The sequence below is a fragment of the Pteronotus mesoamericanus genome, unplaced genomic scaffold, assembly GCF_021234165.1.
Source record: "Pteronotus mesoamericanus isolate MK-2021 breed Mesoamerican mustached bat unplaced genomic scaffold, CSHL_Meso_final contig_263, whole genome shotgun sequence".
Lineage (NCBI taxonomy): Eukaryota > Metazoa > Chordata > Mammalia > Chiroptera > Mormoopidae > Pteronotus > Pteronotus mesoamericanus.
Window position 1 is genome coordinate 7,666,667 of NW_026555112.1, and position 24,490 is coordinate 7,691,156.

At 34.0% G+C, this 24,490-nt stretch overlaps 1 protein-coding gene across 21 annotated transcripts in view; it reads right to left on the minus strand.

Moving 5' to 3' along the window:
• Positions 1-24,490, minus strand: part of PARPBP (PARP1 binding protein) — a 47,277-nt gene that overhangs the window by 9,883 nt on the left and 12,904 nt on the right. For 2 of the 21 annotated variants that reach the window (XM_054574450.1, XM_054574445.1), the window contains 6 exons: positions 23,649-23,759; positions 17,896-18,066; positions 16,679-16,833; positions 7,542-7,725; positions 4,400-4,578; positions 2,065-2,146 (listed from right to left, as the gene is read on the minus strand). In XM_054574450.1, the coding sequence (XP_054430425.1) occupies positions 2,065-2,146; positions 4,400-4,578; positions 7,542-7,725; positions 16,679-16,833; positions 17,896-18,066; positions 23,649-23,759 (882 nt within the window). The remainder of the gene's footprint in view (positions 1-2,064; positions 2,147-4,399; positions 4,579-7,541; positions 7,726-16,678; positions 16,834-17,895; positions 18,067-23,648; positions 23,760-24,490) is intronic. The other 19 variants (XM_054574454.1, XM_054574447.1, XM_054574455.1 and 16 more) reach the window with 12 other exon arrangements.

Here is a 24,490-nt window from a genome sequence, read left to right on the forward strand (position 1 = left end):
TTTGTTTGACCATAAAAGACAAGTTTCCTAATAAGCTACAGTAGGACATAAAACTTGAGGACTTAAAATGAATATGTTCATAAATATTTTCCATAATGGTTTCATAGGGTTTTGTGTTCAGAAGAGTATCCATTTCTATTTATGAATGAGGAAACAAAAATCTAAAAAAAGTTAATTTGCTCTCTATGATAATGACATGGATAGTTCATAATCCAGTATCAACTACAACATCATCATTCTAAGTTCCCTAATATTTTCTCCCTTTGCAGTGCTCTTTTCAAGACACTATTTCAAGTGTAGATCATATATTCTTTCCATGACTAAAAAAGAAAAAAATTGTATGCCAAAAAAGCAAAAGTAACAGGATAATAGTGTAATTAGATATTAAACTACTTTTCCATAGTTACTTATTTGCAAATATTAGCAACAATCTTTCATTATTCCAACAAGTACTTTAGCTGGCCATGGTTCAGCTATATACCTGGCTAAATCAATTATTTTCACACTTTGCTTTTATAAAGAATACTGTACTATAAAACATAATCATAAACACCAATTCTTTCATTTCTCTATTGCTATTTAGAGCTATGTAGACTAAGCCAGCTCCACTGTTAAGTAAAAAAACAATGCAGTTATAATCTCATTAGTAGTTAACCATGGCTTTGCACACTGGCATAAAATATTTCATGACAGTTATGAGATCTTGGATAATGTGATTTCTCAGAATTTTGGTCTCCTCATCGGTAAATGAGGCTGGATTAGACAATCTCTCTTCTGCTTCCCAAAACTTTCTAAATTTCTCTATATATTAAGTTTGTCTATACTATACATTTTATAGTGATTAGTTGACTCTAACAAGTTTCTAAAAGAAAGTCCTTTCTCATTCTTCAGATAGGTGTTTTCATTTTCATTTACTTAGTTCTAACAAAATACCTCAAAAATCTTTAAATGAAAATACTAAAGTCTATCATTATCCATAGCAGGAAAATACTAAAGAATTTACATGTTACATTTCTTTCTCTAATCAAATCCAGAGAATAGATGTTTTCTTTAAAAACCTCATGCCTTAACTGCAAGTACTAATGGTTAATAACAAAGAGTTGACATTTTATTATGAGGAAAATTGTATAAAACTCAATGATATATTTCACAGGTATTAGTTATTAGCAACTACTAATAATCAATAGAAAGATGACTTATTAAAACATATAAATAAACTAAATGGGGTTGGGATATGTAGGTAAAATAGATGATAACTAAAAGCTTTGCTAATTGGAACTAACTTTCCAAATGGGAATATAAAGACCATACAAATTAGAGTTCCCAAAGTTGTATCAAGATGAATAATTATTAAATAATTTAAGAATAATTGTAAATTTTTACATGAACATTTTGTTAAACAAAAGAATGAATTCCCCACCATGGAAGAGTATATGGCACATAGTAGATATTCAATAAATATGTGTTGAATAAATGAATGAGTTAAGATCAAGCTTCATTTTGAAAAATTAAAACAAAAATTTAAACACTTGAAAACCACATTATTGACTGCTTATAAGCACAAATGTTTCAAGTGAGAACACAAAAACTTAGTTTAAACCAAATGAAAATATAAAGAACAGCTCCAGTCAACGAACAATGTCAAATGTTCTCATCTCAATCTACAATTAATTATATTCTGCCATTATGTCTTTAGACAGAAACAAAACTAAAGTTATGCACTCTCTCAAGGTTCAGTTTAAGATACAGAAAAATACAGAAATGGAACGAGAAAACATGTTCCTTTATTTTCCTCTTCATTCACCAAACAGATATTTCTTAAACATTTATAGCAGGTGCTTATTCCTTTTCTTTTTAGATCCAGTGGAATGAATAAGCCAGAAACAGATTAGCCAAGATTGTACTAAAAGAAAAATTTCTGTGTCAACAGTCATAACTCATTTTCCATTTAATTCCTATTGTTCCATGCACAATTTATATTTACCACACCCAGCTCTGCAGTATATATTTCTTCTAAAAATAAAACAATTTCTACCATTTTCATAACAATACATCAAACTGTACCTTAATTTTTTTCTCTTCCATTGACCTATGGAGGCGTTCTCTTAGTGGTTTCACCAATGAATTATTCACTTGAATGGGAGATCTATGTCCAAATAAAGCAAAAATTAATAAGCCAAAGTAGCTTTTTAAGTCTAGTTTTCACCCCTCCCCTACACAAAAGCAGTTATAAACTAAAAGACAGCTGAATCTCGTTGTTTATAATACTATATAAAAATATCAGTAACCCTATTCTGACAGTTCTCAATATTAATAATTTGCCTAATTAATCCAGTCACTAGACATTTGAGCTTCAACCATATGTAAGGCACTGTATATGATGTAAAGAAGAGAAAGTTCATTCGTTCACTGGTCCTGAACTCAGGCATCATGAAGTCTATGTAAAAAAATAAGACATCCACTTAACTAAAATTCAAAATAAAAAGGACAAGTGCCATAGCAGAGGAATTCAAAAGAGAAAAAGACAGTTTCTCACAGTGGTAAAGATGAATCTGAACTTTTGCTCAATAAATTCATTTTTTGGCTCCTTTGCCAGAATAACCCCTTCGACTCAAAAAACCATTACATAAGAAGAAAGGACGGTCTATTCTAAGAAAGAATAGTTTATAACCTTATATTGACTTATATTCATACACCACATAGTCCTTAATTTTATCATTTCAATGAAGACCATTAAAAATTTACTTTACCATGGACAGATACCTGTCTGCACAGTGACGACTGGAAGTGCCAAGGTAACTATAAACAATTTAAATGTGTTTGGCCATGTGACTGAATACAGAAAAACATCTCTCTAAAATGGATATGGGGATTAATTTTGCTTTAAAAGATTCTATTAACACAAAATAACTTTCTCTAAAAAAATGTTACAATTCAGTGAGAGAATATTTAAATGATTCATATTTCTACGAAAAAGCAAACTTTGTTGAACAGAAGGTAATTGGAGAAAAAAACAAAGATTTATTTTCTTTTTGCTCATTTCTGGAATTCTAACACAAGGTATAAGTTAATCATTGATAAAATAAATTTCCACTATTAGGAAAACATTGAGGCATTTTTAAGGTAGAATGAGAAAGAACTCTATTATGCCCAGATGTAAAAGAATAAACATGGGAAGCTGGTGAAGAGAACAAGATTTAAAGGAATTACAAGATAAAACTGAATTATAGATCATTAACATTTCTCTTTAAAGAGAAAAGACAATGAGGCGCAGGAGAGAGGCTGCGTGAAGCAATCCTGCGGGGATGTGGATGAACAATTTAGACTAGAATTAGATTTCTAAAAAGTAGCTCAAGCAGAAAATAAAAAAAGGTCAAATGGGAGGACGATTTTGTAAAAATTCTCCTCGATGTACTCAATACAATTTAAATGTTTGTTCTACAATTTTTAATGTTTCTATAAGTGAATATACATTAATTAAAAATATCATCAAGCTACTCAGTTTTGACCTAATTGTTGTTAAAACTGGACAGTATCAATGTCCTGAACGGAATACCAATGCTAATTGAGTATTTTTCTTCATAATATGAGGAAAAACCAGCAAATGTTGATTCCAATGGAAGCTCAGTGTTATGCTCTTCCCTTTTCTCAGGCAGAATAGCACAGTCCTCGGAGCAGAGACCTCAGGCTTTAGAAAAGGACACATTTGCTGCACGATAACTTAGCTCTGTTAGGCAAATTACTTAGTATCTCTCTGAAGCCACTAATTCTTCACTTATAAAGTGAGGATACTACTGCCCTGACTGGTGTGGCTCAGCTGGTTGGAGCACTGTCCTGTAACCAAAAGGTTGCGGGTTCAGTCCCGAGTCTGGGGGGCATATAGAAGGCAACCAGTTGATGTCTCCCTCTCTCCCTTCTTCTCTCTCTAAAAGCAATGCAAAAAAATGTCTTTGGGTAAGGATAAAAATAAACAAACAAACAAAGTGATGATACTATTAAAAGAGGTTGCTATGAGGGCTGAGATAATACAAGTGAAAGCATTTAGCAAAGTTCTTGACACACATAGCAAAGCAAACACAGTAAATATTTCCAAAGGAAAGAAAAACAAAAACAAGAACAAAAAAACAAAACTAACATTTTAAAAAAACACCTGTCATATTCTCACAAAATGCTACCTTTTTATACATAAATCCCTCACATTAAAGTGTTCAATCTCCTTTTAACTAACTTTTGTTTTCTCTTTTATACTTTTCTATAGACTCCAAGTTTCCTTACTACAGTAGGAGACTAGAAAAAAATAGTATGGATTTGTTTTATAATCAATGAAGTGCTTTTTTCACAAATTCCCTTTATAGACTAGAGTTAACATTCACATACATACAACTTCCACGTTACTTACCTAAAAAGTGTAAGAATTGAATTTCCATTATGATGAATGGTGTTTTCATCGTCATATAAAAGCTCTGCTTTGTTTTTGGTAGGAGCACTGGCTGCTTCTTCATCCAAAAGAACTAGTAAAATTTTCACAGTATCTCTGCCACAGTATGCAGTGCCATGATTTATGGCATAAGATTTTGGCTGGTGTAGAAAATAATTTTAAGTAAACATTATAATCACCCAAGCTGGGTCAATGTCAATCAGCTACTCTTTTCCATTTCACGTGCCACTGTTCTCCTTCCTCCTTGTTGTTTAATAAAAGATCGACCATGAGAAGAGACTTTAAGGCATATGAATATTTCTCCCTTCAGCCATACTAAAATCAATCTTTTCAACTTCCAGAAGCACAAAAGAATACAAAACGTAGTATCATAAAAGACGAAGACATTAGGTTGTGGTCAAAATAACATTAGGCTTTAAGTCAGAAAATTTAGCTACTACCTAGCTGTGTGACCTCAGCCTCATGACTTAACCCCTCTGAGTGTTTTTCCTCCCTTACACCAAAGAGAGACGGAATGCAGGTGATCTAAATACCAACCCCACGGATGGCTGTAAAGACCTCCTCAAATGCAAAAATGAAAAAGTAGTGGACATTCATTCACTCAGTAATCATTGATAACTACATACTAAGCCCCAAGCACTGTGTGTGAAGCTAAGAGTACCAAGGTAAAAACCACTGCCACAGGGAACCCACAGCCTCCTTGATAAAGTAAACAAGCAAGCAAAAATTACATTGCACAGTGCTCAGTGTTATTTCTACCATAATGTATACATGGTGCAGTGGGACCACACCCAAGGTGGTGATCAATTTACCCTGGAATCAAGGATGGCTTCATGGAAGAGGAGACACACAGGAGGAGAGAGCAAGGCACTTTCAGGGACCAGGTAGTGTGATATGGCCGAAAAACAGGGTAACAGAGAGGGAGCTATGTGAGATGAGCCTAGGAAAGCTTTGCGTATCAGGCCAAGAGGTCATAAATCAGTTTGTTACGAAGTTAAAAATCTCTTGATTTATTAAGCAAGGAAATAAAACAATACTATTTAGATTTTAGAAAAGTGATGGCAATGTGTAAAATACATTCCATGGTAAGAATGTTAAAAATCTGACACAATGACAAATGAAGAGACTGTTAATAGTCCAGATTAGAACTGAAGAAGAAGGTAGCAGTGGAGATAAGGAAAAAACAGATTAAAAGAGAACTGGAAAACCTTAGTGACTAGATAGAAGAATAAGCAAAAATATATAGAGATACATGTAAGCACAAACTCTGAAGGCGTTTGTGCCTAATTTTGATAGCAACTTAGCAGTTGTATGTGCTGTATAAGTCTGGGAAAGTTGCTTAACCTCAAGGTGCTTCAATTAAATCACTGGTAAAATAGGCATAATTATAATGCCTAACCAATAGAGCTGTTGGACATTGTGCCCCGGTCTCAAAGTTGCCTTATCCGGGACATTCTTCAGCTTTCACCAACGTGGTCTTGGACTCCTTTCTCTACTTGGCTGACTGAGGCTCAGGCCACTGGGAAACTATAATGTATACCTACAATGGAATTTTAACCAATTAACTGTCACAATCAATGCTTGAATTATATAATTTTCATTAGCACCACCTAAGTCCATATTGTTTAATACTAACTTAACTGACAATTATTGAATTGTGCTTTTCAAAGATTACTATGCAGCAGAAAGAAAGAACTCCTACCCTTCACAACAGCATGGATAGAACTGGAGAGCATTGTGTTAAGTGAAATAAGCCAGGTGGTGAAAGACAAATACCATATGATCTCACTTATAAGTTAAACCTAATCAACAAAACAAACAAATGAGCAAAATAGAACCAGAGACTTGGAAAAAAGAACAAACTGACAGTGACCAGAAGGGAGGGGGAGGGGGATAACAGAGGAAAGAAGGGGAAGGATCAAACAAAGGAACAGCAACAGAGGGCTCCTGGGCACGGACAAGGGGACAGACTGACGGCGGGGGCGGGGGCGGGGGCGGGGGGGGGGGACGGGGTAGGGGAGAGCAAGGGGGAAAAAGGCAAGACAGCTGTAACTGACCAACAATGGGGAAAAAAAAAGGAAAAAAGACCAGGTTGTCTGCATTTTTATTTCTTGTGACTGGAAGTGAAGAGACTGATGCTCTTACTTACCTGAGTTGTAAAAATTCCTTATTTATACTGACAGTAATAACCTGGTTGTCATTTGAGCCAAGTTAGTCACAGGAAGTGTTGATACACATGGGATATATGAGGAACAACCCAGAATCTCCCCCATCAAATTAATCTAAAAACATGCATTGTTCTAAAAAAGTATCTAAAAATACTCCCCGAGGGGTATTTATTATTACTTAATAAATAAGTAATACAAATTAAGGAAAAGTTTTTCTTCATACAATGGCTGTCACAATCGCACCTAATGAAAAGGGGCTTTTATTATCTGCAACAAATGGGTTTTAGCACATACTCCAAAATTGTGCTCTAGAGCTAAAACCATGGCAGTGAACTTTTCCTATAATAGTATAATGTTCAAAAATCTATGTAAAAATAAAAGAGAGGTGAATGTTCAGGAAATATATACTTAAAAGATTTCTAAATACAGGAGAAATTCCTAATGTTCACAGTAGGCTGACAATGGATAGAGAATAAGAGATCACAACGATGGAAAAATTCTATAAAAGAAAAATAAACTGCTGAACAGAAACCATTCCTGTGCTGTTACATAGAGTGCCTAGTACTGAGGTCAAATCAGAGAAAACAAGTTCTCATTTTATATCTGAGTAGATGGGAAAATGTATCATAAGAATAACTATTGAAAAATTGACACAATACCCTAGTATCCATCAAAAATTATAAATTTTAGTGATCCAAGGGATATTGAAAAGTATCCAATGCCCTGCTTTAACAAATACAATTTGGTCTGAAGATGTTATGATTTAACCAAGTTGAACATAATCCTACATAATCCTATTGAGAAACTTGAACTTTCAATAACATAACACAGGAAACACATTCTTCTGACTTAAATAGCAATAGCAAACCATCTCTACAACAAAGAGAAGAGAAAATGTTTGGATAAAAAGATAATAAAAAATAAAAAGCCGTTACCCGTGCAGGACTGATGTCAGTGGTGCTAACAGCTTCGTCTCCTTCTTGAGAATTGATAATATTTTTAATCCTCAGATCCAAATCCTGAGCAACTTCCTCCACTGCTTTATAAAAAGGGTCCCTGCTGTCCTGGCCCTTAATCAGCTGCATCTTTATCACTGAAAGTATCCGGCCCCCTGCAATGCTGAAAACAGAAATAAGATTGCCTTTATAATAGTATTAGAAATGACAATATGCTCAGGAGCTGGAAAATATAATTGTCAGAGTTCGTCACTTTTCAAAGAATATGGCTTTGATCTTGAAAATCAAAGAGTAACACATTTAAGAAAAGTATGAGAACCATTAGAAGCAAAATTAAAAAGTTTTTCTAAAAGCGAGTCATTTCAACAAGGTAAGTTACTTCTTCCTTGATTTGAAAGGTAAAGGGAAATAATTCAGTTATACATGAGAACAGATTCAGATGCAGTTATATACATACAATATACTTATAACATGCACCTTTAGATACAACTAAGGTAACAAAAGCTACCTCTCATTGAATACCTAGAATCCTACATCACTTTACTCTTAAAGCCAATTCTTTATTATTACCCTTAAGTCACAGATGAGAAAATTGGGTCTCAAAATGGTTAAACAGCTTATCCAAGAATACATACTGCCCTGGACTAGGAAGGAGGTTGGTAAGGAAGGAGACTGGCCTTAAACACATGATATTGCACTATCATATGAAAAGAGTTATTACATGAAAGAGGAAAGTAAGCTAGTTAATACTGATCTAAAGTAAACCAGAGACTGGACCAACTATGACCAACAGATACATGTTTTTAAAAACCTAGACTCAGCCCTGGCTCGGGTGGCTCAATGGATTGAGTGCCAGCCTGCGAACCAAACGGTTGCCAGTTAGATTCCCAGTCAGGGCACATGCCTGGGTTGCAGGCCAGGTCCCCCGTGGGGCATATGTGAGGGGCAATCACACATTGATGTTTCTCTCCCTCTCTTTCTCCCTCCCTTCCTCTCTGTCTAAAAATAAATAAAATCTTTAAAAAAATAAAAAATAAAAACCTAGATTCAATTGTTTCTTCTATATTAAGCCTGAATCTGAGTGCATTTGGGTTACAGTTCCTGCTCTAGAAAGCAGACCTAAAACCAATGTGAGAACATACAGAGGGAAGGATTTTGGTCCATTACAAGAGATGAGACGTGTCCAACAACAGAAGGGGGCCTTTCTGAGGCTGGGAGTCTCCATCCCCAGTGGAAAGGCGGCACTGTGCCAGATGAGAAGGGGTGTGGTCTCAGCGTGGAGTCAGGCGGCCCGAGCAAGAATCACAGCTCCTCCGTTTTCTACCTTGGATCTGCTATTTAACCTCTCTGTGAGTTTTACAGTGCCAGAAAGGAAATGATGAATTAAAGTTTTTATCCTCACTGCCCCATTGCCAGACTTTATGTTTTAGGGAACAAGCCAGGTTTCCTAACAATCATTGGAAATAGAATTGTTCGCATTTAAATAGCTGGTCCAAATAGAGAAGGAAAGTTAGGGAAAAAAATGCAGAGAGACTTAATGTATAATAGTGCACTAGACAATGTCTCCCAAATTTGCCTGATTATCATTATCACACTCGGCATTAGTTTAAAAGATTAACACGAGATCCCACCCCACTGAATCACAAATTCCAGAGAAGGACATTAAATAGTTGCATTGTTTTAAAAGTACCACAGGTGAGTCTTATGATTAAACAAGCTTGGGAAACATTTCAGGAAAAAAATTAGCTCCTTGAGAAAGGGCCGTATTTTACTAATCTTCATATTACCAGTTTACACTTGGCACACAGAAATGATTGATGTTTGTTGAATAAACTGACCACTGTCACACAAAACAATCTTAAGTTTTTAATACTTAAGACAAAAGATATATGTTTTACTATGATCCATATTATTATTATTATTATTATTATTATTTGCAATGCGAAAGCATTTGGGGGTATCCACTGGATACTAGATACTCTAAGGGAACATATTACTGAGCTTGGCAGAAATAAGGAGAAATCTCCAAGTACCACCCAATCTCTCCCCCAAAAAAGGAACAAACAAGAGCTGGAGTGGAAAGTTGGAAGCCCTGAGTGGTAAGCAAGCAGGATGAATGGGGTTTTCATGAGGACAAAAATCTCTAGTAGCACCATGATCAGGACACAAAACCCTGGTTGACTTTCAAATTGCGTCTCAACCTTCTGAGGGGAAGGAAGCAAGTATGGCTTTTATTAGATGTACTCTATACACTTTATATTTTTGATGCCTTTTAACATTTTCTATTTGTTTTTTGTTTATTGATCTTATGCCTGGCAACACTGATAAACTACTATTAATTTCTATACTTTTTCTTTTGATTCTTGGAGTTTCCTACATATATAATCATATCATCATCAATTAAGAGTTGTAGTTCTTCCTTTTCAATTATTTTATCTCCTATTTCTTTTTTTTTTTTTTTTGCCTTACTTCAGTAAATTGGACACCTAATACTACGTTAAAAAAATGATGAGAGCAAGAACTCTTGTTCTAAATCTTAAATAGAATGCTAAAGCATTCTACCATTTAAGTAGGTTTTTATAAGAATCCTTTATCAGGTTAAAACACATATTCTTAATTCATTTTACAGCAAGGGGGTAGCCTTGCAGGGTAGGTATGTCTTAACAGACTCCTCACTTCAGGAAGTCTTGGGTTTTGTCCTCTGTCGCCTCAGACTTTGGTAATTATAAGAACAGACTCTCCAAATTATCAAATTCAGCAAATACTCTCAAAATAAAAACTAGTTTTCCTTCTTGACTTCCCTTCCTGGCTTTCTTCCTTCTCATAATTTTTGTCTGTATTTTCACTGCTTTTGCTTGCTCTTCAATGCATTTGAAAAGAATTTAAAAATATGTTATCCAGCATTATTAAGTATTGCCAAAGGAAGGGTTAATCAGCTAACCTAGTCCCCTATGCATCCAAGAATGCTCAGTAGACTCTAAGAATTCTTTTATGTATACAGGAACTTTCTTTTTCAGCTAGTTTTTTAATTTTCAATTAAAAGCAGAGAAAGTAATTGAGTAAAATAAAGCCAAAATGAAAACACAATTAACATTATGTGCTTTTTCTGGGAATTCACCTCTAAAGGAAAAGTTTCAGAAAAGATTCAAAAGGATAATATGAAAGAGTATCTTGGTTATTTATAAGAACCTCCCAAAAAAGTCATCTTTGCCTTTCTTTTCTCAAATTTTATAAATAATTCACTGATTGTATTTCATTTAGAAAAAAATTTATAAGACTTGTACAATATTTAAGATACTTGTCAAGGTCAATATTTTGACCCCTAGCAAAATACCCCAAGCACTAGTATTATGGCCAGTCTGTTGCTCCACATTCACTATGTACTAGCTAACCATTAACTCTTCAAATATCTGCTCAGCAACATAGTGGCTTAATTCAAACACTTACTTCTAAAGCCTCGAAACTCCTGAAGTTTTAACTCAAATGATGCCAGGACATCTGTTCTAGGCACTAGAAATAATAAATGAATAAACCTTTTTCTTTAAAAGGTCACACAATTCATCATATGATACAATGAGGCACTGAAGGTATAGAGATAGTTTGAGTGGGGAGAGAAGAGGAGAAGGTATTCAGCAAGACTTCCCAGAAGATACATTATGACTACGCTGGATAAACATTAATAGAATTTAGGCGAGAAAGGTAAATTGTAGCTGCTGACTACTACTAAATGACTACCACATTAGAGCCCTGTAGCAGAAAGAAAAAACTGAGGCTAGTGAGGAAAACACAGTTAAATCCCCAAGCTTGTATCAAAATACAGTGCCTGAAAGAGAACAGTAAGCAATAATAAAGACAAATGATTGGTAATACTTTAATGCAATTACCAACGATCTTGACCATATAGAAAAACTGGCTTTTCCTCACCATCTTCATGATGTTAATAACTGCTTGCTAAAATAAGTTATATCTCTAATAATTAAATATAATTAAAGGTGCTACATAAAGTGTATCAACGTTTCCGAAACATTTTTAAATGAGAAAAATGTGACATTAGAATTCTATACTGGATAATTTCAAGAAGATTCAATATTTTATAAATGCATAATATTTAGTCCAATACATACAAACAAGGTATGCCCTTCAAGATGTGTTGTGTAATAAACTTGAAATACAGAATTGTAAACATTTGAACAACAGGGAACTATATAACCTGTGACCTTTCTCTCTCCCTCTGGCGATAGTATGCATTTTATGGTGGCACCTACTGGCAAAGGGTAGAAATGCAGCCAAACAATGGCTAAAATGGCCAAGCGAAAATCTGGCCATGGGGAGGTAAGGGTGAGACTGGATTCTTTGATTTCTACCCTGTCAGTCTGTTTTCCATCCTTCTTTGGACTCAAGAGATTACTGCGATTCCCTATCACCACCTTCCTATTATAAGACAAGTAATACAAACTTATCCTCAGCTACAAGCGTTAAATACATTTTTAACTCTTAAGTTTTAACATTGAGAGACAGTAGTTAGAGTACACAGAATTCGTATACCATATTGAGATATCTGGAGTTTTACCCTTTACCTTACATGGACTCTTTAAAGGCTGTTAGTCATGGAAGAAATCTTTGCTGTTTCAGAAAGATCACTGGCAGCAGTGAGGGCAACTCAAGACTGGGGGCAGAATGAACAACTCCGCAAGAAGTGAAAAAAATCCAGGCAGAAAGAATGAAGATCAAGGCAGTGTAAAACATGGAAATAAGGCAGTCATTACAGGAATAGAGATGAGAAAGAATATTAATAATGTTGAGTAAGAAGAATCGATGGATCTTGGTGACTGAAGGGACAGAGAAAGAGCAAAATGGAGTGTTAAGACATGTTCCAGGTTACTGCCTGGCTGACTCGGGGAAGAGAAGCTTCGTCAAGCCAGGCGAAGAAGCAGGTGTTCAAGAAGCAGGTGTTCAAGAAGAGTTGAAGATTTAACTTAGGACATGATAAGTTTGAGTTGCCTTTGAGGTTACAGTCTATGGGGAGTTAAAGCTATAGTTTTGAAATTCAGGAAAGAGGTTTGAATTTCCTTGAAATAGAGGTTTAGAATTTGCAAATATGAAGTTAGGGAGGTAGGTGGAAAAAAAAATGGAATCTAAGAGGTTAAGGGGGAAAGGGAGGAAATGACCAGATTTGAGGACTCAAAAGAGAGCTAAGACTATGACAACTTGAAGATCAAAAGTGATCTTTGCAGAATTAACTTCAATAGAGTGGAAAAGTGTGAAACAGCTAAGTACAGACACCTTAGTAAGCACTGAGTGTCTAATCTGTGCCAGGAGCTGTACGAGGGCTGGGGGATATGAGTGAGGGAAACCGATAAAGCTCTCAGCGTTTACGGCTCAGTGACAAATGCTTAATAAACAATTAGGGACTGGGAAGTGGAATAAAGAGTTGTTTGTTTGTTTTTTCCAAATAAAGAATTTGAGCTATAGGAGGAAGAAGAAGGCACTGAGAATGTTGATGGTCTGAGAAGATGGTTTGTTGTTTTTCCTTAAAACCTTTACAGTCTGTGGCTAAAGTCTGAGTAAAAGAGGAAGTTGAACCTATAAGACAAAATGAATGAATGATGAAACAATGTCCTACCAGGTTACCTACACTGTGCCGCCTTCTTCAGTGTCTTCCTAGAACATAAGGTAATTACTGATTATGACCAGACAGAATATTCAAAATAACTGGCTGTTAAGTTACTGAAGAATTTAAGAGTTTACAAGAAGACCTTAAGTCTCTCTCTCACCCTAGATGCCTCTAAAATGTACTTCTAGCCTTCTGCACAAATGTACATTACAAATGAACTTCAACCTTGTTGATAACTTACCCCAAACAGAGATTCCTCCTTTTGGAATTATAACAAATTACACTGAATTGAATACATGCATTTATATCTGCTCCCTCTCAAAACCCCACTAAAATGACAAAAGTCAAGAAAGTTTTTAAATACATAAAGAAAAAGAGAATGGGAGAAGAGCCATATCATGATAGCAGAGACATATCATGAAAGTATAGAAAAATGAAAAGCAAATGGACAAATGGTAACTGACTACACAGAATAGAAAATGCTAAAAACTAAGTAACTGCTGAAAGAAACCTCAATAAGAAGCAAGCTCAGAAATTCTTAGAAATTGAAGGCAGTACTGACTATGACAAAGGTGGAGTTGAAAATAAGAGAGATGGTTGAAAATATCCACAACATTTAAACCCTAAATCTTCTCTCCTCTTCAGACAAACCAGGCTAGTGCACTTCTCTCAGCTCGGCCTGAAAAGCAGGGGCACTCTGCAGAAACTGAACCAGAGAGACTGCAGACCCAGAGGCACCAGAAATCGAAATCAGAGGGACTGAATAAAAGTCTCCATTCTAAACTGGAAGACTCAGCATCAACCTACCTCAAATACCAGGATATTACTAGTCAGATTTACAAGTTTCAGAAAGAGACTAAAGGAGGCTTCCTCTGTAGAAATTTTTGGGAAAGTCCCAAAGAAAAGATGTATAGTTATTGACTTTTGGAGAATCCCAAATTAAAGAGCCAACTGGCTACCAAGCTGTAATGAAGTCCACTGTACAGAGCTGCTAATTAGCTTTATAAGACCTTGTTCTTAAATATGAAAGGACAGTCCAGAATCACCATACATTTTAGGAACTCCTCTAACATGAAAGAAGGCAAAACAAACAAAAACATTCAACTTAGATAAAAACAATGATCATCCAGGAAGCAAATAATAATAATATTAAAGTTAATAATCTTACAGAGATAAATGAAACATGGTCAGATGACCTACAGTGAAAGGTGAGAACAGAATAAAGATACTTGTCATAAATGAACAAACAAAACTGAAACAGACTCAGGTATAGCAAACCAACTGACAGTTGCCAGAGGGGAGGGGTGTTAGGGGCCTGGGTAAAAAAGGTGAAGGGACTGAAAAGTACAAATTGGTAGTTACAAGACAATCATGGGGATGTAAAGTGAATGAATATAGTCAGTGATATTGTATTAACTATGTACAGTGCCAAGGAGGTACTTAAAACATTGGGAAAACCACTTTGTAAAGTATATGATTGTCTAAACACTATGTTATACACCTAACACTAAAATATTGAAAGTAACCTGTAATTAAATTAAAAAAATTTTTATGGAATAAATATATTTATCTCCCATTTACTTTCTCTTAGAAAGTTATTTGAGCAAAATATTTACCAGTTAAAGTTATGAGCTCCAGAAAGGAAGGCAGAGGCAAAGAAAATTCACAAAGTGTGAACGAAGCTTCATGGCTACCACTCTGCAACAGGCCTACCAAGCAAAGTACAGGTTGAATGAATATGACTGAAGAATCTCCAGAAAGAATATCTTCAAGGGCAAGAATCAGAGCCAACAGATGACCTGATACTAAGAAGAAATGATATAGTTTTGTGGACAAACGATAAAGAATTGATGATAGATATAAAGAAAAATGTAAACAATTAAAACAAAAGTAGATGAAAAACAAAAAATTGTATAAAAAAAGTAAAATCATGGTATATGACACAGCTTAGATATAGACAATATTTATAGAGTCATAATATTATAAACTAATGATTTAACCTGACATTGTGGTATAACTATATTAGAAGGATGAAGAAAGAGAAGTATTGTTTGTGTCTGGCAGGAAAGAGTACTGGAAGGCTGGTGAGTGGCTGCAAATTCTCAGCTTCCATGGTAGAAAGTTAATACATAACACCTACAACTGAAAAAAAAATCACAAATCGCTGCATTAAAATTTCATTAAAATGAGGCAAATATAAAACAAACACACAAAAAAGATTTGTACTCTTTTATGAGTCTGCAGTATCACCTGACTTTACCAAAATATATGTATATTGCTTTGCTAAAAATAAAATATTTTTAAGAATTAATTATGTGCCACCTCGGAAGGAATAATCAGGCAATATATTATCTGGGAGTTCAGAAGATGTCGCTGATATTTACTTCCTAATAATGGATATCCATGTAAAAAGGAAGAAGGATGCAATTCAGCATAAAATCCTGAAAAAAAATTCTTCCTAAAATCTTGAAATGGTAAGAAGTTTCATGGAATAAGATACAGTGATTAAGGGAATGGTTCCAGGGTTAGAGCTGGCTGAGTTCAGATCCTAGCACTACTACTTAATAACCACGTGACTAGGGTGAATTACTTACTCCCAGTGTGCCTGCTTCTAAATTGGATACCTAGATAGTGTCTATCATGTAAAGCTGTAATAATCAAATCATAATCCCCTTAAAAAACTTAGCACAATGTCTGACATAATAAATATTCAATAAATATCAGCTATTTCTAAATTGACAATATTACTACAACACAATTGCTGTTATACACAACTTGCCTCCATCCCTGCCAAATTAATCTAAAAATTACTCACCGTCCAATATACCTATACTATAAACGAATCAGTAAAGTTATAATAAAAATCTCTTACTTCCACCATCACATAAATACTAATTTCCAATGAAGTAAAGATTTATGTATAAGAAAATGAAAAAAACTAGCCGAAAATAGAAGAGAATTCATATCTTCAATTTCTTTAAATCAATTCTTTTTTAAAAAAATTTATGTTTTTTATTTATTTATTTATTTTTATTGTTCAAATACATTGTCTCCATTTTCCCGCCACCACTTTCCCCTGACCCCACCAATTTTATTGTATTTTTTTTCCATTACTATTTATTCCCCTTACACTATCTTCCACCTATATGGGATTCCTTTATTGCTAAGTTAAAAGCTGAAAGAAATGATCTGTTAAGTCATTTCTGGTCTTAAAAATTCCATTTCTTCCAGTTAAAGACAAACTGGTAAACCCTTTTCTCTAAACAAATTTAATTGGAACATCTCTCTTGACTTTGGCAAAAATTTTGGAATCACAAAGGAGCAGAAAGTTAGGGAGAAAAGGTCACATGATTATATTTCATTAATCTAGATATTTTCCTTCTCCCTACTATTTGGTCTGATGATTGCTCATTTCAATAGCTCCTATATTCCTACCTTTGAATCTGTGAAGTTTTAGAGACAGAGTAATAACAAACATTTGTAATTTACGAAAACTTATTACCTTGGATTTGATATTTCTCCAAGAATCTCATCTAATTTGTCAATGAAATTAATAAAATTAGACAATCCTTTTATATGTGTCCTTAGAGGATCAGATGGTGATGGTGCATATCCTTTCCCTCCAAGCTGTATTGTTCTAACAAATGATGTGGCCACCTATGAATTAAAACAAATGATTTAGTTATGTTTAATGATTTAATAAGCTAAAACTACAATTCACTTTATGAAGCTGGGTACATTTATACAATTCTGGTTATATACAAGTGAAGCACTTTCATGACTCAAAATACACTGATTGAGAAGCAAATAAAGAAAGGGGTGCCATGCAGAATTCATGCCAGCAAAGGTTAAGGGACAAATTTAGGACATAGTATGTTCATAAGAGTATATCATTGACTATAAAGAACTAATTTATGAATATATTCTTATATAGACTGACTACTAGCTACTGGAATTGTTGCATGGAACAAAGGGGTTTTCAGGGGCAGCCGTGTAGATTTATTCAAGGTTGGGCAATTAATTCAATGCTTCCAAGCCATTGCTTCTCTGTACGTATAATAAAAATTTAGACTAGATAATCACTAAGTCCCATCTAGTTTCACATCCTAAGATTACAGTATTTGATCATGTGTAGTTCAAAAGGCTTTGCTTTTACAATGATAAAAATACACATACGATAGTTATAAAGTATCTCTGCCAAAGAAATATTCTAAAGCAGTATTTTCTAGAGTGTATCCTTAGAAAGACAAATGCTATGAAATTTCAATAATATGAGAAAAAGTCCCACAGTAAAATAACTTAAAAAATAACAGATTAAATAACAAGGTTAATTTAAGCAGATTTTTATAGAGCAGGACTCTCAAAGATTTTGTTATAGAAACTTGAATTTATGTATATTTAATAAAGGTATATATTATTTCCAAGTGTTTTGCTCTTGGATACATTTATTCAAGAAGCATGTACCAGGGGCCTTTTGCCTTTGGCTAGCACTGTACAGAATACATGTAGGAAAACACTCTGCAGAAACTCCACCTTGCCAAATTTAAAGGATATGACAAAAAATAAAAATACTATGGACTTTCAAATACAGAGGTAGGATATAGAGTAACAATTTAAAAGTTATCTTATCAAAATTACAAGAGTTTCCACTAAGGTACCTGGATCCATTGTTCAAAGAATCTTTATTTAAAAAATCTTGAAAATGTAACATAGCCATACCAAAAAGATAGACATCTGTTTCTCCTGAGCAGCATGCTTCAAATCAGTGAAGGCTTCTCTTCCAAGTCCTCTATCAGGAACATTGAGAATATGAGCCAGAGCCAGGTCATCCTTGGAATTCACTAGCAGATTTAAATATGAGTAGATAATTTTCTTTGCTAGGAACTTCACCTACACAATGAAATATTATTTTTTAATTGAAGTTGTCCTAAATCCATAATTTTTTTTACATGCAATAAAAAAAAATGATCATTCAATGACAATTATCTCACTCAGATCTTTAGTGAAAAGAATTGCCAAATAAATTGAAAATTTAGGTTGAACAATTAACATAGCCTTGCTCATATAACCAACTTGCTGTAATGAAAAGCTGTGAGTAAATACCAACTATCATAATTACTGGAAAATGACTCTTAGAAAATGATATAAAAGATACAGTCCAAAGTCTGCCTGCATTTTTGATGAGGCCCGATCTCATTCCCCCACATACATTTGCCATTAAACAATAGCCAATCATGAGGCCCCCTGAAGCCTAGGGCATGGGTTAACTGGTACCATTTGGTCCAATGTCCTTTACGGGGCTAAGATTACAGGGGTAAACTTTTGGAGAACTATGGCGATATGGAAATTGACAACACTAAATAACCAACTAAGTATTAAAAGATTCAACCAGGCACTGGCCTGCGAACCAAAAGATTCAACCAAATGCTAAGCAAATAATAGCAAATAGTCGATGTGGATGTTAACTTGGACAAAACAGAACTATAGACCATTCAAGCACAAGACACATAATATTTGAGAGCACTTGATATGGGCATTGTTTCTTTCATATACATTGTACTTGTCCTTCACAGTCAAATGATAAAACAGGATAGAAAGGCAGTAAAACAACAGTAAAAAATTATGAACCATTAAGAAGTCTCTTAGATAATTATTATGGACATCTCAAGTTCATATACATCTTAAAAGTACTTTTAAAGATGATACCCTTTTAAATTATTTAAATTTTATGTGAAAAACAGTTCTTGAAGTATGGGAGAAAGTCAGGTCCACTTTTGAAAAACCTCATTAGACAGGATAAGGTTACCTTAAATACAGGCTTAAAATATAATTTAAGCAAAATTGATTAAAAGAAGAAGTCTAAATATTAACTCTATAAAACTTTTTTCTTAAATATTAAAGGTACTAGCATGTATTACCTTGGCAGAGAGGCTCCCTCATTCCCCTATACAAAGTGGACAGACACACACATACTCCTTGTCACCCTATTATAACTCTGCATAGAAGTCAGTCATATAATTCTCTGCATAAATATTTGACACTTTCTGATACTTTATTTATTTTCTTTAATATTCTTATTACTATATGAGTACCATGAGAGCAAATGATATACCCTTAGGGCAAAAAGAATGATTGGCATTATATTAGGAAATCAATCCATTTTGTTAATAGGTTCTCAATCAGTTTTTTGTTCAATGGTGAATGAAAGAAAAATTAATACATGCATTTGGCACTTTTAGATATTTCAGAATTGAAGGTATGGATAAAAACTTATGTGGGATCAAATAAATGTTAATATATTTTTATTACATTGCCTTAAAAAGAAAAGTACTATACGGTACAATTAAAATCATCTTCAAGATCTGTCTTCAACTTTTATAAACTAAGATGTAACATAGTTATCTGCTTATATTTCAAATGTCCTTTTATCTTTCACAGTAAATCACAATACTTCATGTGAATTTATAATACAAAAATTTCCATTTAACTTCGCAGTGCAATCGTACATCTAAAACATATCTTCTTTATCCCCTGGACAGTGGGAAGAGGACCACAATTTGCCAAAATTCAAGACAGAGAAACAGTGATATTCACACTGTACTCAGAAATTTTTTTACTTTGTCTACATTTAATTTCATAACACTACATTTACTTTCACTGTCCCAAAATAATGAGGATTTACCAGTTCATATATATCTGGATCCTTACTGGGTACAAAATCAGGTCTTAAACTCTCATATCTGCAACTTGCTCTTTAAGGCTAGCAAATTCTGTCCTTCTGATGCTAGGCAAATAGGGAAAAAGAGCTTGGAGTCCTCACAGTGCGAGTTTCTTTTAACTCATGGCTGCAATTAGAAATCTGTCCCTATCATTATGGTCAGATAACATGGCAGTTACGGTTTCCCTGCTCTTGTATTTGCAAGTGGGTTTTAAAGAGGTTCTCTGGAAAAGCATTCCACATAAGTACAGTTATGATGTCCAGAGGCATGGGCCTAAATTGAAAAAATCCACAAGATTGAAGCTTTCACCGAGATACCAAAAATAAAGATACTGTTCTGTTTATTTGTTTAATAAACTGATTCTATCCATACCACAAAGTATTTGCAACGTTTGTTTAGAAGGTGAACAATTTCAAGCTTTCTGAACATTCCAAGTTTCTTTTCCTGTCCTTTAATTATTACTGAAGTGCAGATATTCAATTTCATTTTGAAGTCAGTTTTTCTCAATTAAGATTAACAATTTATACAGGTATTTTTTTTACTTTCTTTGCCAACACATAAATTTTGTCATTACATATAATGACAAAAAAAAAAAAATGGGTGGACTAAAGCTAATGTACTGGTAAAATTTGTTATTAACTGATGATTTCTTTGGGGGCCTTTATTTTATTTTTCCCTTCATTACTTCAGAATTTCTAAAACAATAGTTTAGTACCTCAAGAAAAATAAAATGAAGGAAAATAAAAGAAGGAAACAAAAACATTGTTTCTCAAATTCATTCCATTCATCTACATGAAGACTCTTATGTGGCATTAGTAAGCACATTTGGTGATAAAAATAAATCTTTGCAAGACTGCAACCCAAAAAGTTACTTTGGAACTTTAAAAGAAATATACTGCCTTCCAAAAATACTTTGTAAAAAGAAAAATTAGAAGTCTGCAAGTACAGAAATATGGCTTAGAGGATGGCTGCTACTTTAATAGCCCTCATAAAACCTAATCCATCAGCGAACTAGTAGATAAAATACTCCTAGAAAATACAACCCAAGAAGTCAAAAAATAATAAGTAGAGGATTAACACAATGAAACTATTATTGCTTTTTAAATGGGAAAAGTATATGCTTATAACAAAGACCCACTGGTTTCTCAAACTGTAACCCCTTTTCACAGGTATATCTGTAAAATAATGTTTTACATCTGTGAGCTGAAACTCTAAAAATTTAGGTCATTTTACATGTATAAATTGGTTCACTACTCTTAATTAAAAGGCATAACAACAATTATTGTTTCCTCCCTGCAGAGCTTATAAGATAGATCAAAAAGAACACATCTGTAAACTATCTACCCTCTCAATGTATGAATGTACTCCTTTAGTACCGCTGAGAAGAAACCAGGTGATATTGTACATGTTCTGTCAATATTTAGGGCAAGAGAAAAAAACAAGCAGAATTTAAATGAAAAATTAATTTAAAAATTAATTTCAAGCAAGAGAAAATAGGACTTGGGGTATTCTCTTGTACCAAAAAGGGGGAAAGTGCTCAAAAGTCTAACAGAGCATGTAAAAAACATACAGAAGGCAGCTTGAAGGGGATCCTTCTATTTTAGCAACAAAGATTAATGACTGTAATTAATTTTAAAAATTCTAAATATATAAGACTCCATGAGTTCTTAGCAATACATACACACATAAAAAAGAAGAAAGATACATAGAAAAAAAATACCTGATTTGCCTCCTATAACTGGTAATAAAAGAGAAAGAATTAAGTAGTGACCCTGTCATTTTTAGGAAACTGTACTTCATCCCAGTTGATAAAATAAATGTCTTCTTTACTGAGAAGCGGCAGCTAATTAATGTTAAGGCAGGACAGAGTTAGAAATTTGCCATTCTGCAAACTCTAAAGAAATGACTGATTTAGACAAACATGATCAATGAATGCATACTTAAAACCATTTGATGAAAGGTTGTCAGCACACAGGACGTTACACAGTATCGAAGTATCAACCCAAAGACCTTTGCTGACAACAAAGGGAGAACCACTTCTCTATATAGGAGAGACCAGACAATTCAGGACAACTTAAGTTTGTGTCCTGATATGGTACAAAATGAGATACTCAGCCATCAGCGATGAAGTATTTGCTAAGAAATGTTAAACCTTAATCTAAACAAGCTTTCAGATGTAACTCCTCCAAGTTTATTGGAAATAGAGAAACAAGTTGAATAATACCAGTAGGAATTAATCCAATAAATAAGGTGTAAAAAAAAAACAAAACTGAGGGGAATTCCAGATTAAGAATCTAAAATGTATATAACTCATTTGGGGGACAAATGGAGAAATGTGAATAGGGAAGGTAGCAAACAAACTCAGGAAATACTTAAGTGTTCTTATATATGATAATGATACTGTGGTTATGCCCTTATTTTTAGGAAATTATACCCTGAAGAAATTTTTAACTCAGCATCTGTTAGCAAAGATTAAGTGTTGTGATGTCAGCAACTTAACTTTCATACAAAACAGAAACAATATCAGATGCAGATATAAAGTGAATTACTAAGTCAAGGAAGTAGGTATACAGGTACCTATTTGAGGGCAGTGATAAAATATATTTTTAAAAGTGTTATCTGTGTAGCATGGAGATATGAGAGAATTTGTTTAACAGTGTTTCCTGAAAAATGAAGAAGGTGATTCATCAAATGTGTTAACTTACTAGAGCAATTGGATTTGGATGTAGGCATATTCTAAACCTTTTGTTCTGTATTTTTAGATATGTTGAATGTAATTTTACACTTTTTTCAATACTCATAAACTTTCATCTTGCCAATGATTTTATTAACCATAGAAACTTTCATAAACGTAACTCCCATGGTTAGTGAGGGGTTACTACATTTAATTTGGCGCCTACCATTACCAGCTGAAGGTAAATTATATTAGACTAGACCTGTACTTGGCACTACTTTTCTGGGGTGTGCTGGCACAACAAACCCTGTTTCAGAACTCATGATTCATCAGTTACTCTACTGCAATGGGCACAGATTTTCCAATTGTATGTGTCTTCTTAAGAAGCAACCATATAAAACAGTAACTGTGAAGTTTACCAAATACAGTCAGCTCTCTGAATCCATGGGTTCTGCATATCTGTGGATTCAACCAACCACAGATGGAAAATACTGGAAACAAAAAAACTATGTAGTTAGGCCTATGATGACTGTATCTGTACTGAACGTATACATGTATGTGGATTTTTTTTTCTTGTCATTGTTCCCTAAACAATATAGTGTAACAAATATTTATATAACATTTACATTGAATTAAGGATTACAAGTAATCTAGAGATATTTAAAGTATACAGGAAGATGTCCATAGGGTATTTCCAAATACTATGTACATTATTTTATATAAGGGACTTAAGCTTCCATAGATTTTTAATATCGGGGGCGGATCCCAGACACAGTCCCCCAGTTACCAAGGGACACCATATAAAAATTCAAAGAACTCTGGCAATCTGGCCCTTCAACCACTTTTCTGATACTTACAGTGATACCTATTCTCGTACAGCCCCCGTTAGCTTGGCCCAAAACCATGAAGTAATTGACTGATCTGCTTTCACCAGTCTCCAAAGTATCACTCTTTGCAAACAGTTTTATTTAAACAAATTAAAAACCTTAAAAAATTTAAAAAACAGTAACTGTAAATACAATCAAATTCATAGTAATTTGAAGCGGATCATATCAGGCTTTAATTTACTCACAATTTACCTTTTCATTATCCTGACTCCAGTGTTCACTCACTGGTGATGGTGGTACACAAAGATCAGTTTCATCATCTACTGCAGACTGCCTGCCAGACAGAAAATCCCGCAGTTGACTCTGCAGGAAATATAGGATATTTTACAAATACAATGTTATACCAACTATAAAAGATATTTCACACTCAATGTCACTGATGTCCCAGTGCACAGCATATTACCTGACCTTCATTGGCAGTCAATAGCACGTAGACATGGACTTAAACTTCCTGATAAAATGCTTCAATTAATTTCTATTGGCACCTGTACTCATAGAGTTTTACAAGTTTACAGTTAAAAGATAACCTTAGAAATTTACTCTTAGCCTTTTAGTTTTTTATGGAAGAAGGAAAAAAGAAAGAAAAGTCTTGCCTAAGGCTCACAGTCAACATTTCATTTTGGAATATATAAGTAAATCTAGTGTCCTAAGCAGTACAATATTCAAACAAAATAGCTTCCCATGAAAAATCTATAAAGAGATAGTAGCTTTCACCCTGTCATACTACTCAATATCTCCATATTATTTCGTTTATTCTAAAGAAACTTACATACACACACACGCACCATTCCTGATGAATAAACCAGGAGCAAATGCACAAACTGAATTAACATAGCTTAACGAGATTGCAAACCACTTTTTCTCTCACATACTGCAGTTATGACTAAAATAACTCACCAATACATATTTCTTAAAAATAGCATTTGCCACAGTTTTATTGATATGATGAGCTAGTACTCATAAGAGTTCATCATAAAAGAAAAATTAGAAAGCCTAAGATTTTGTTGTTCATAATATATACAATTTTTAATCTC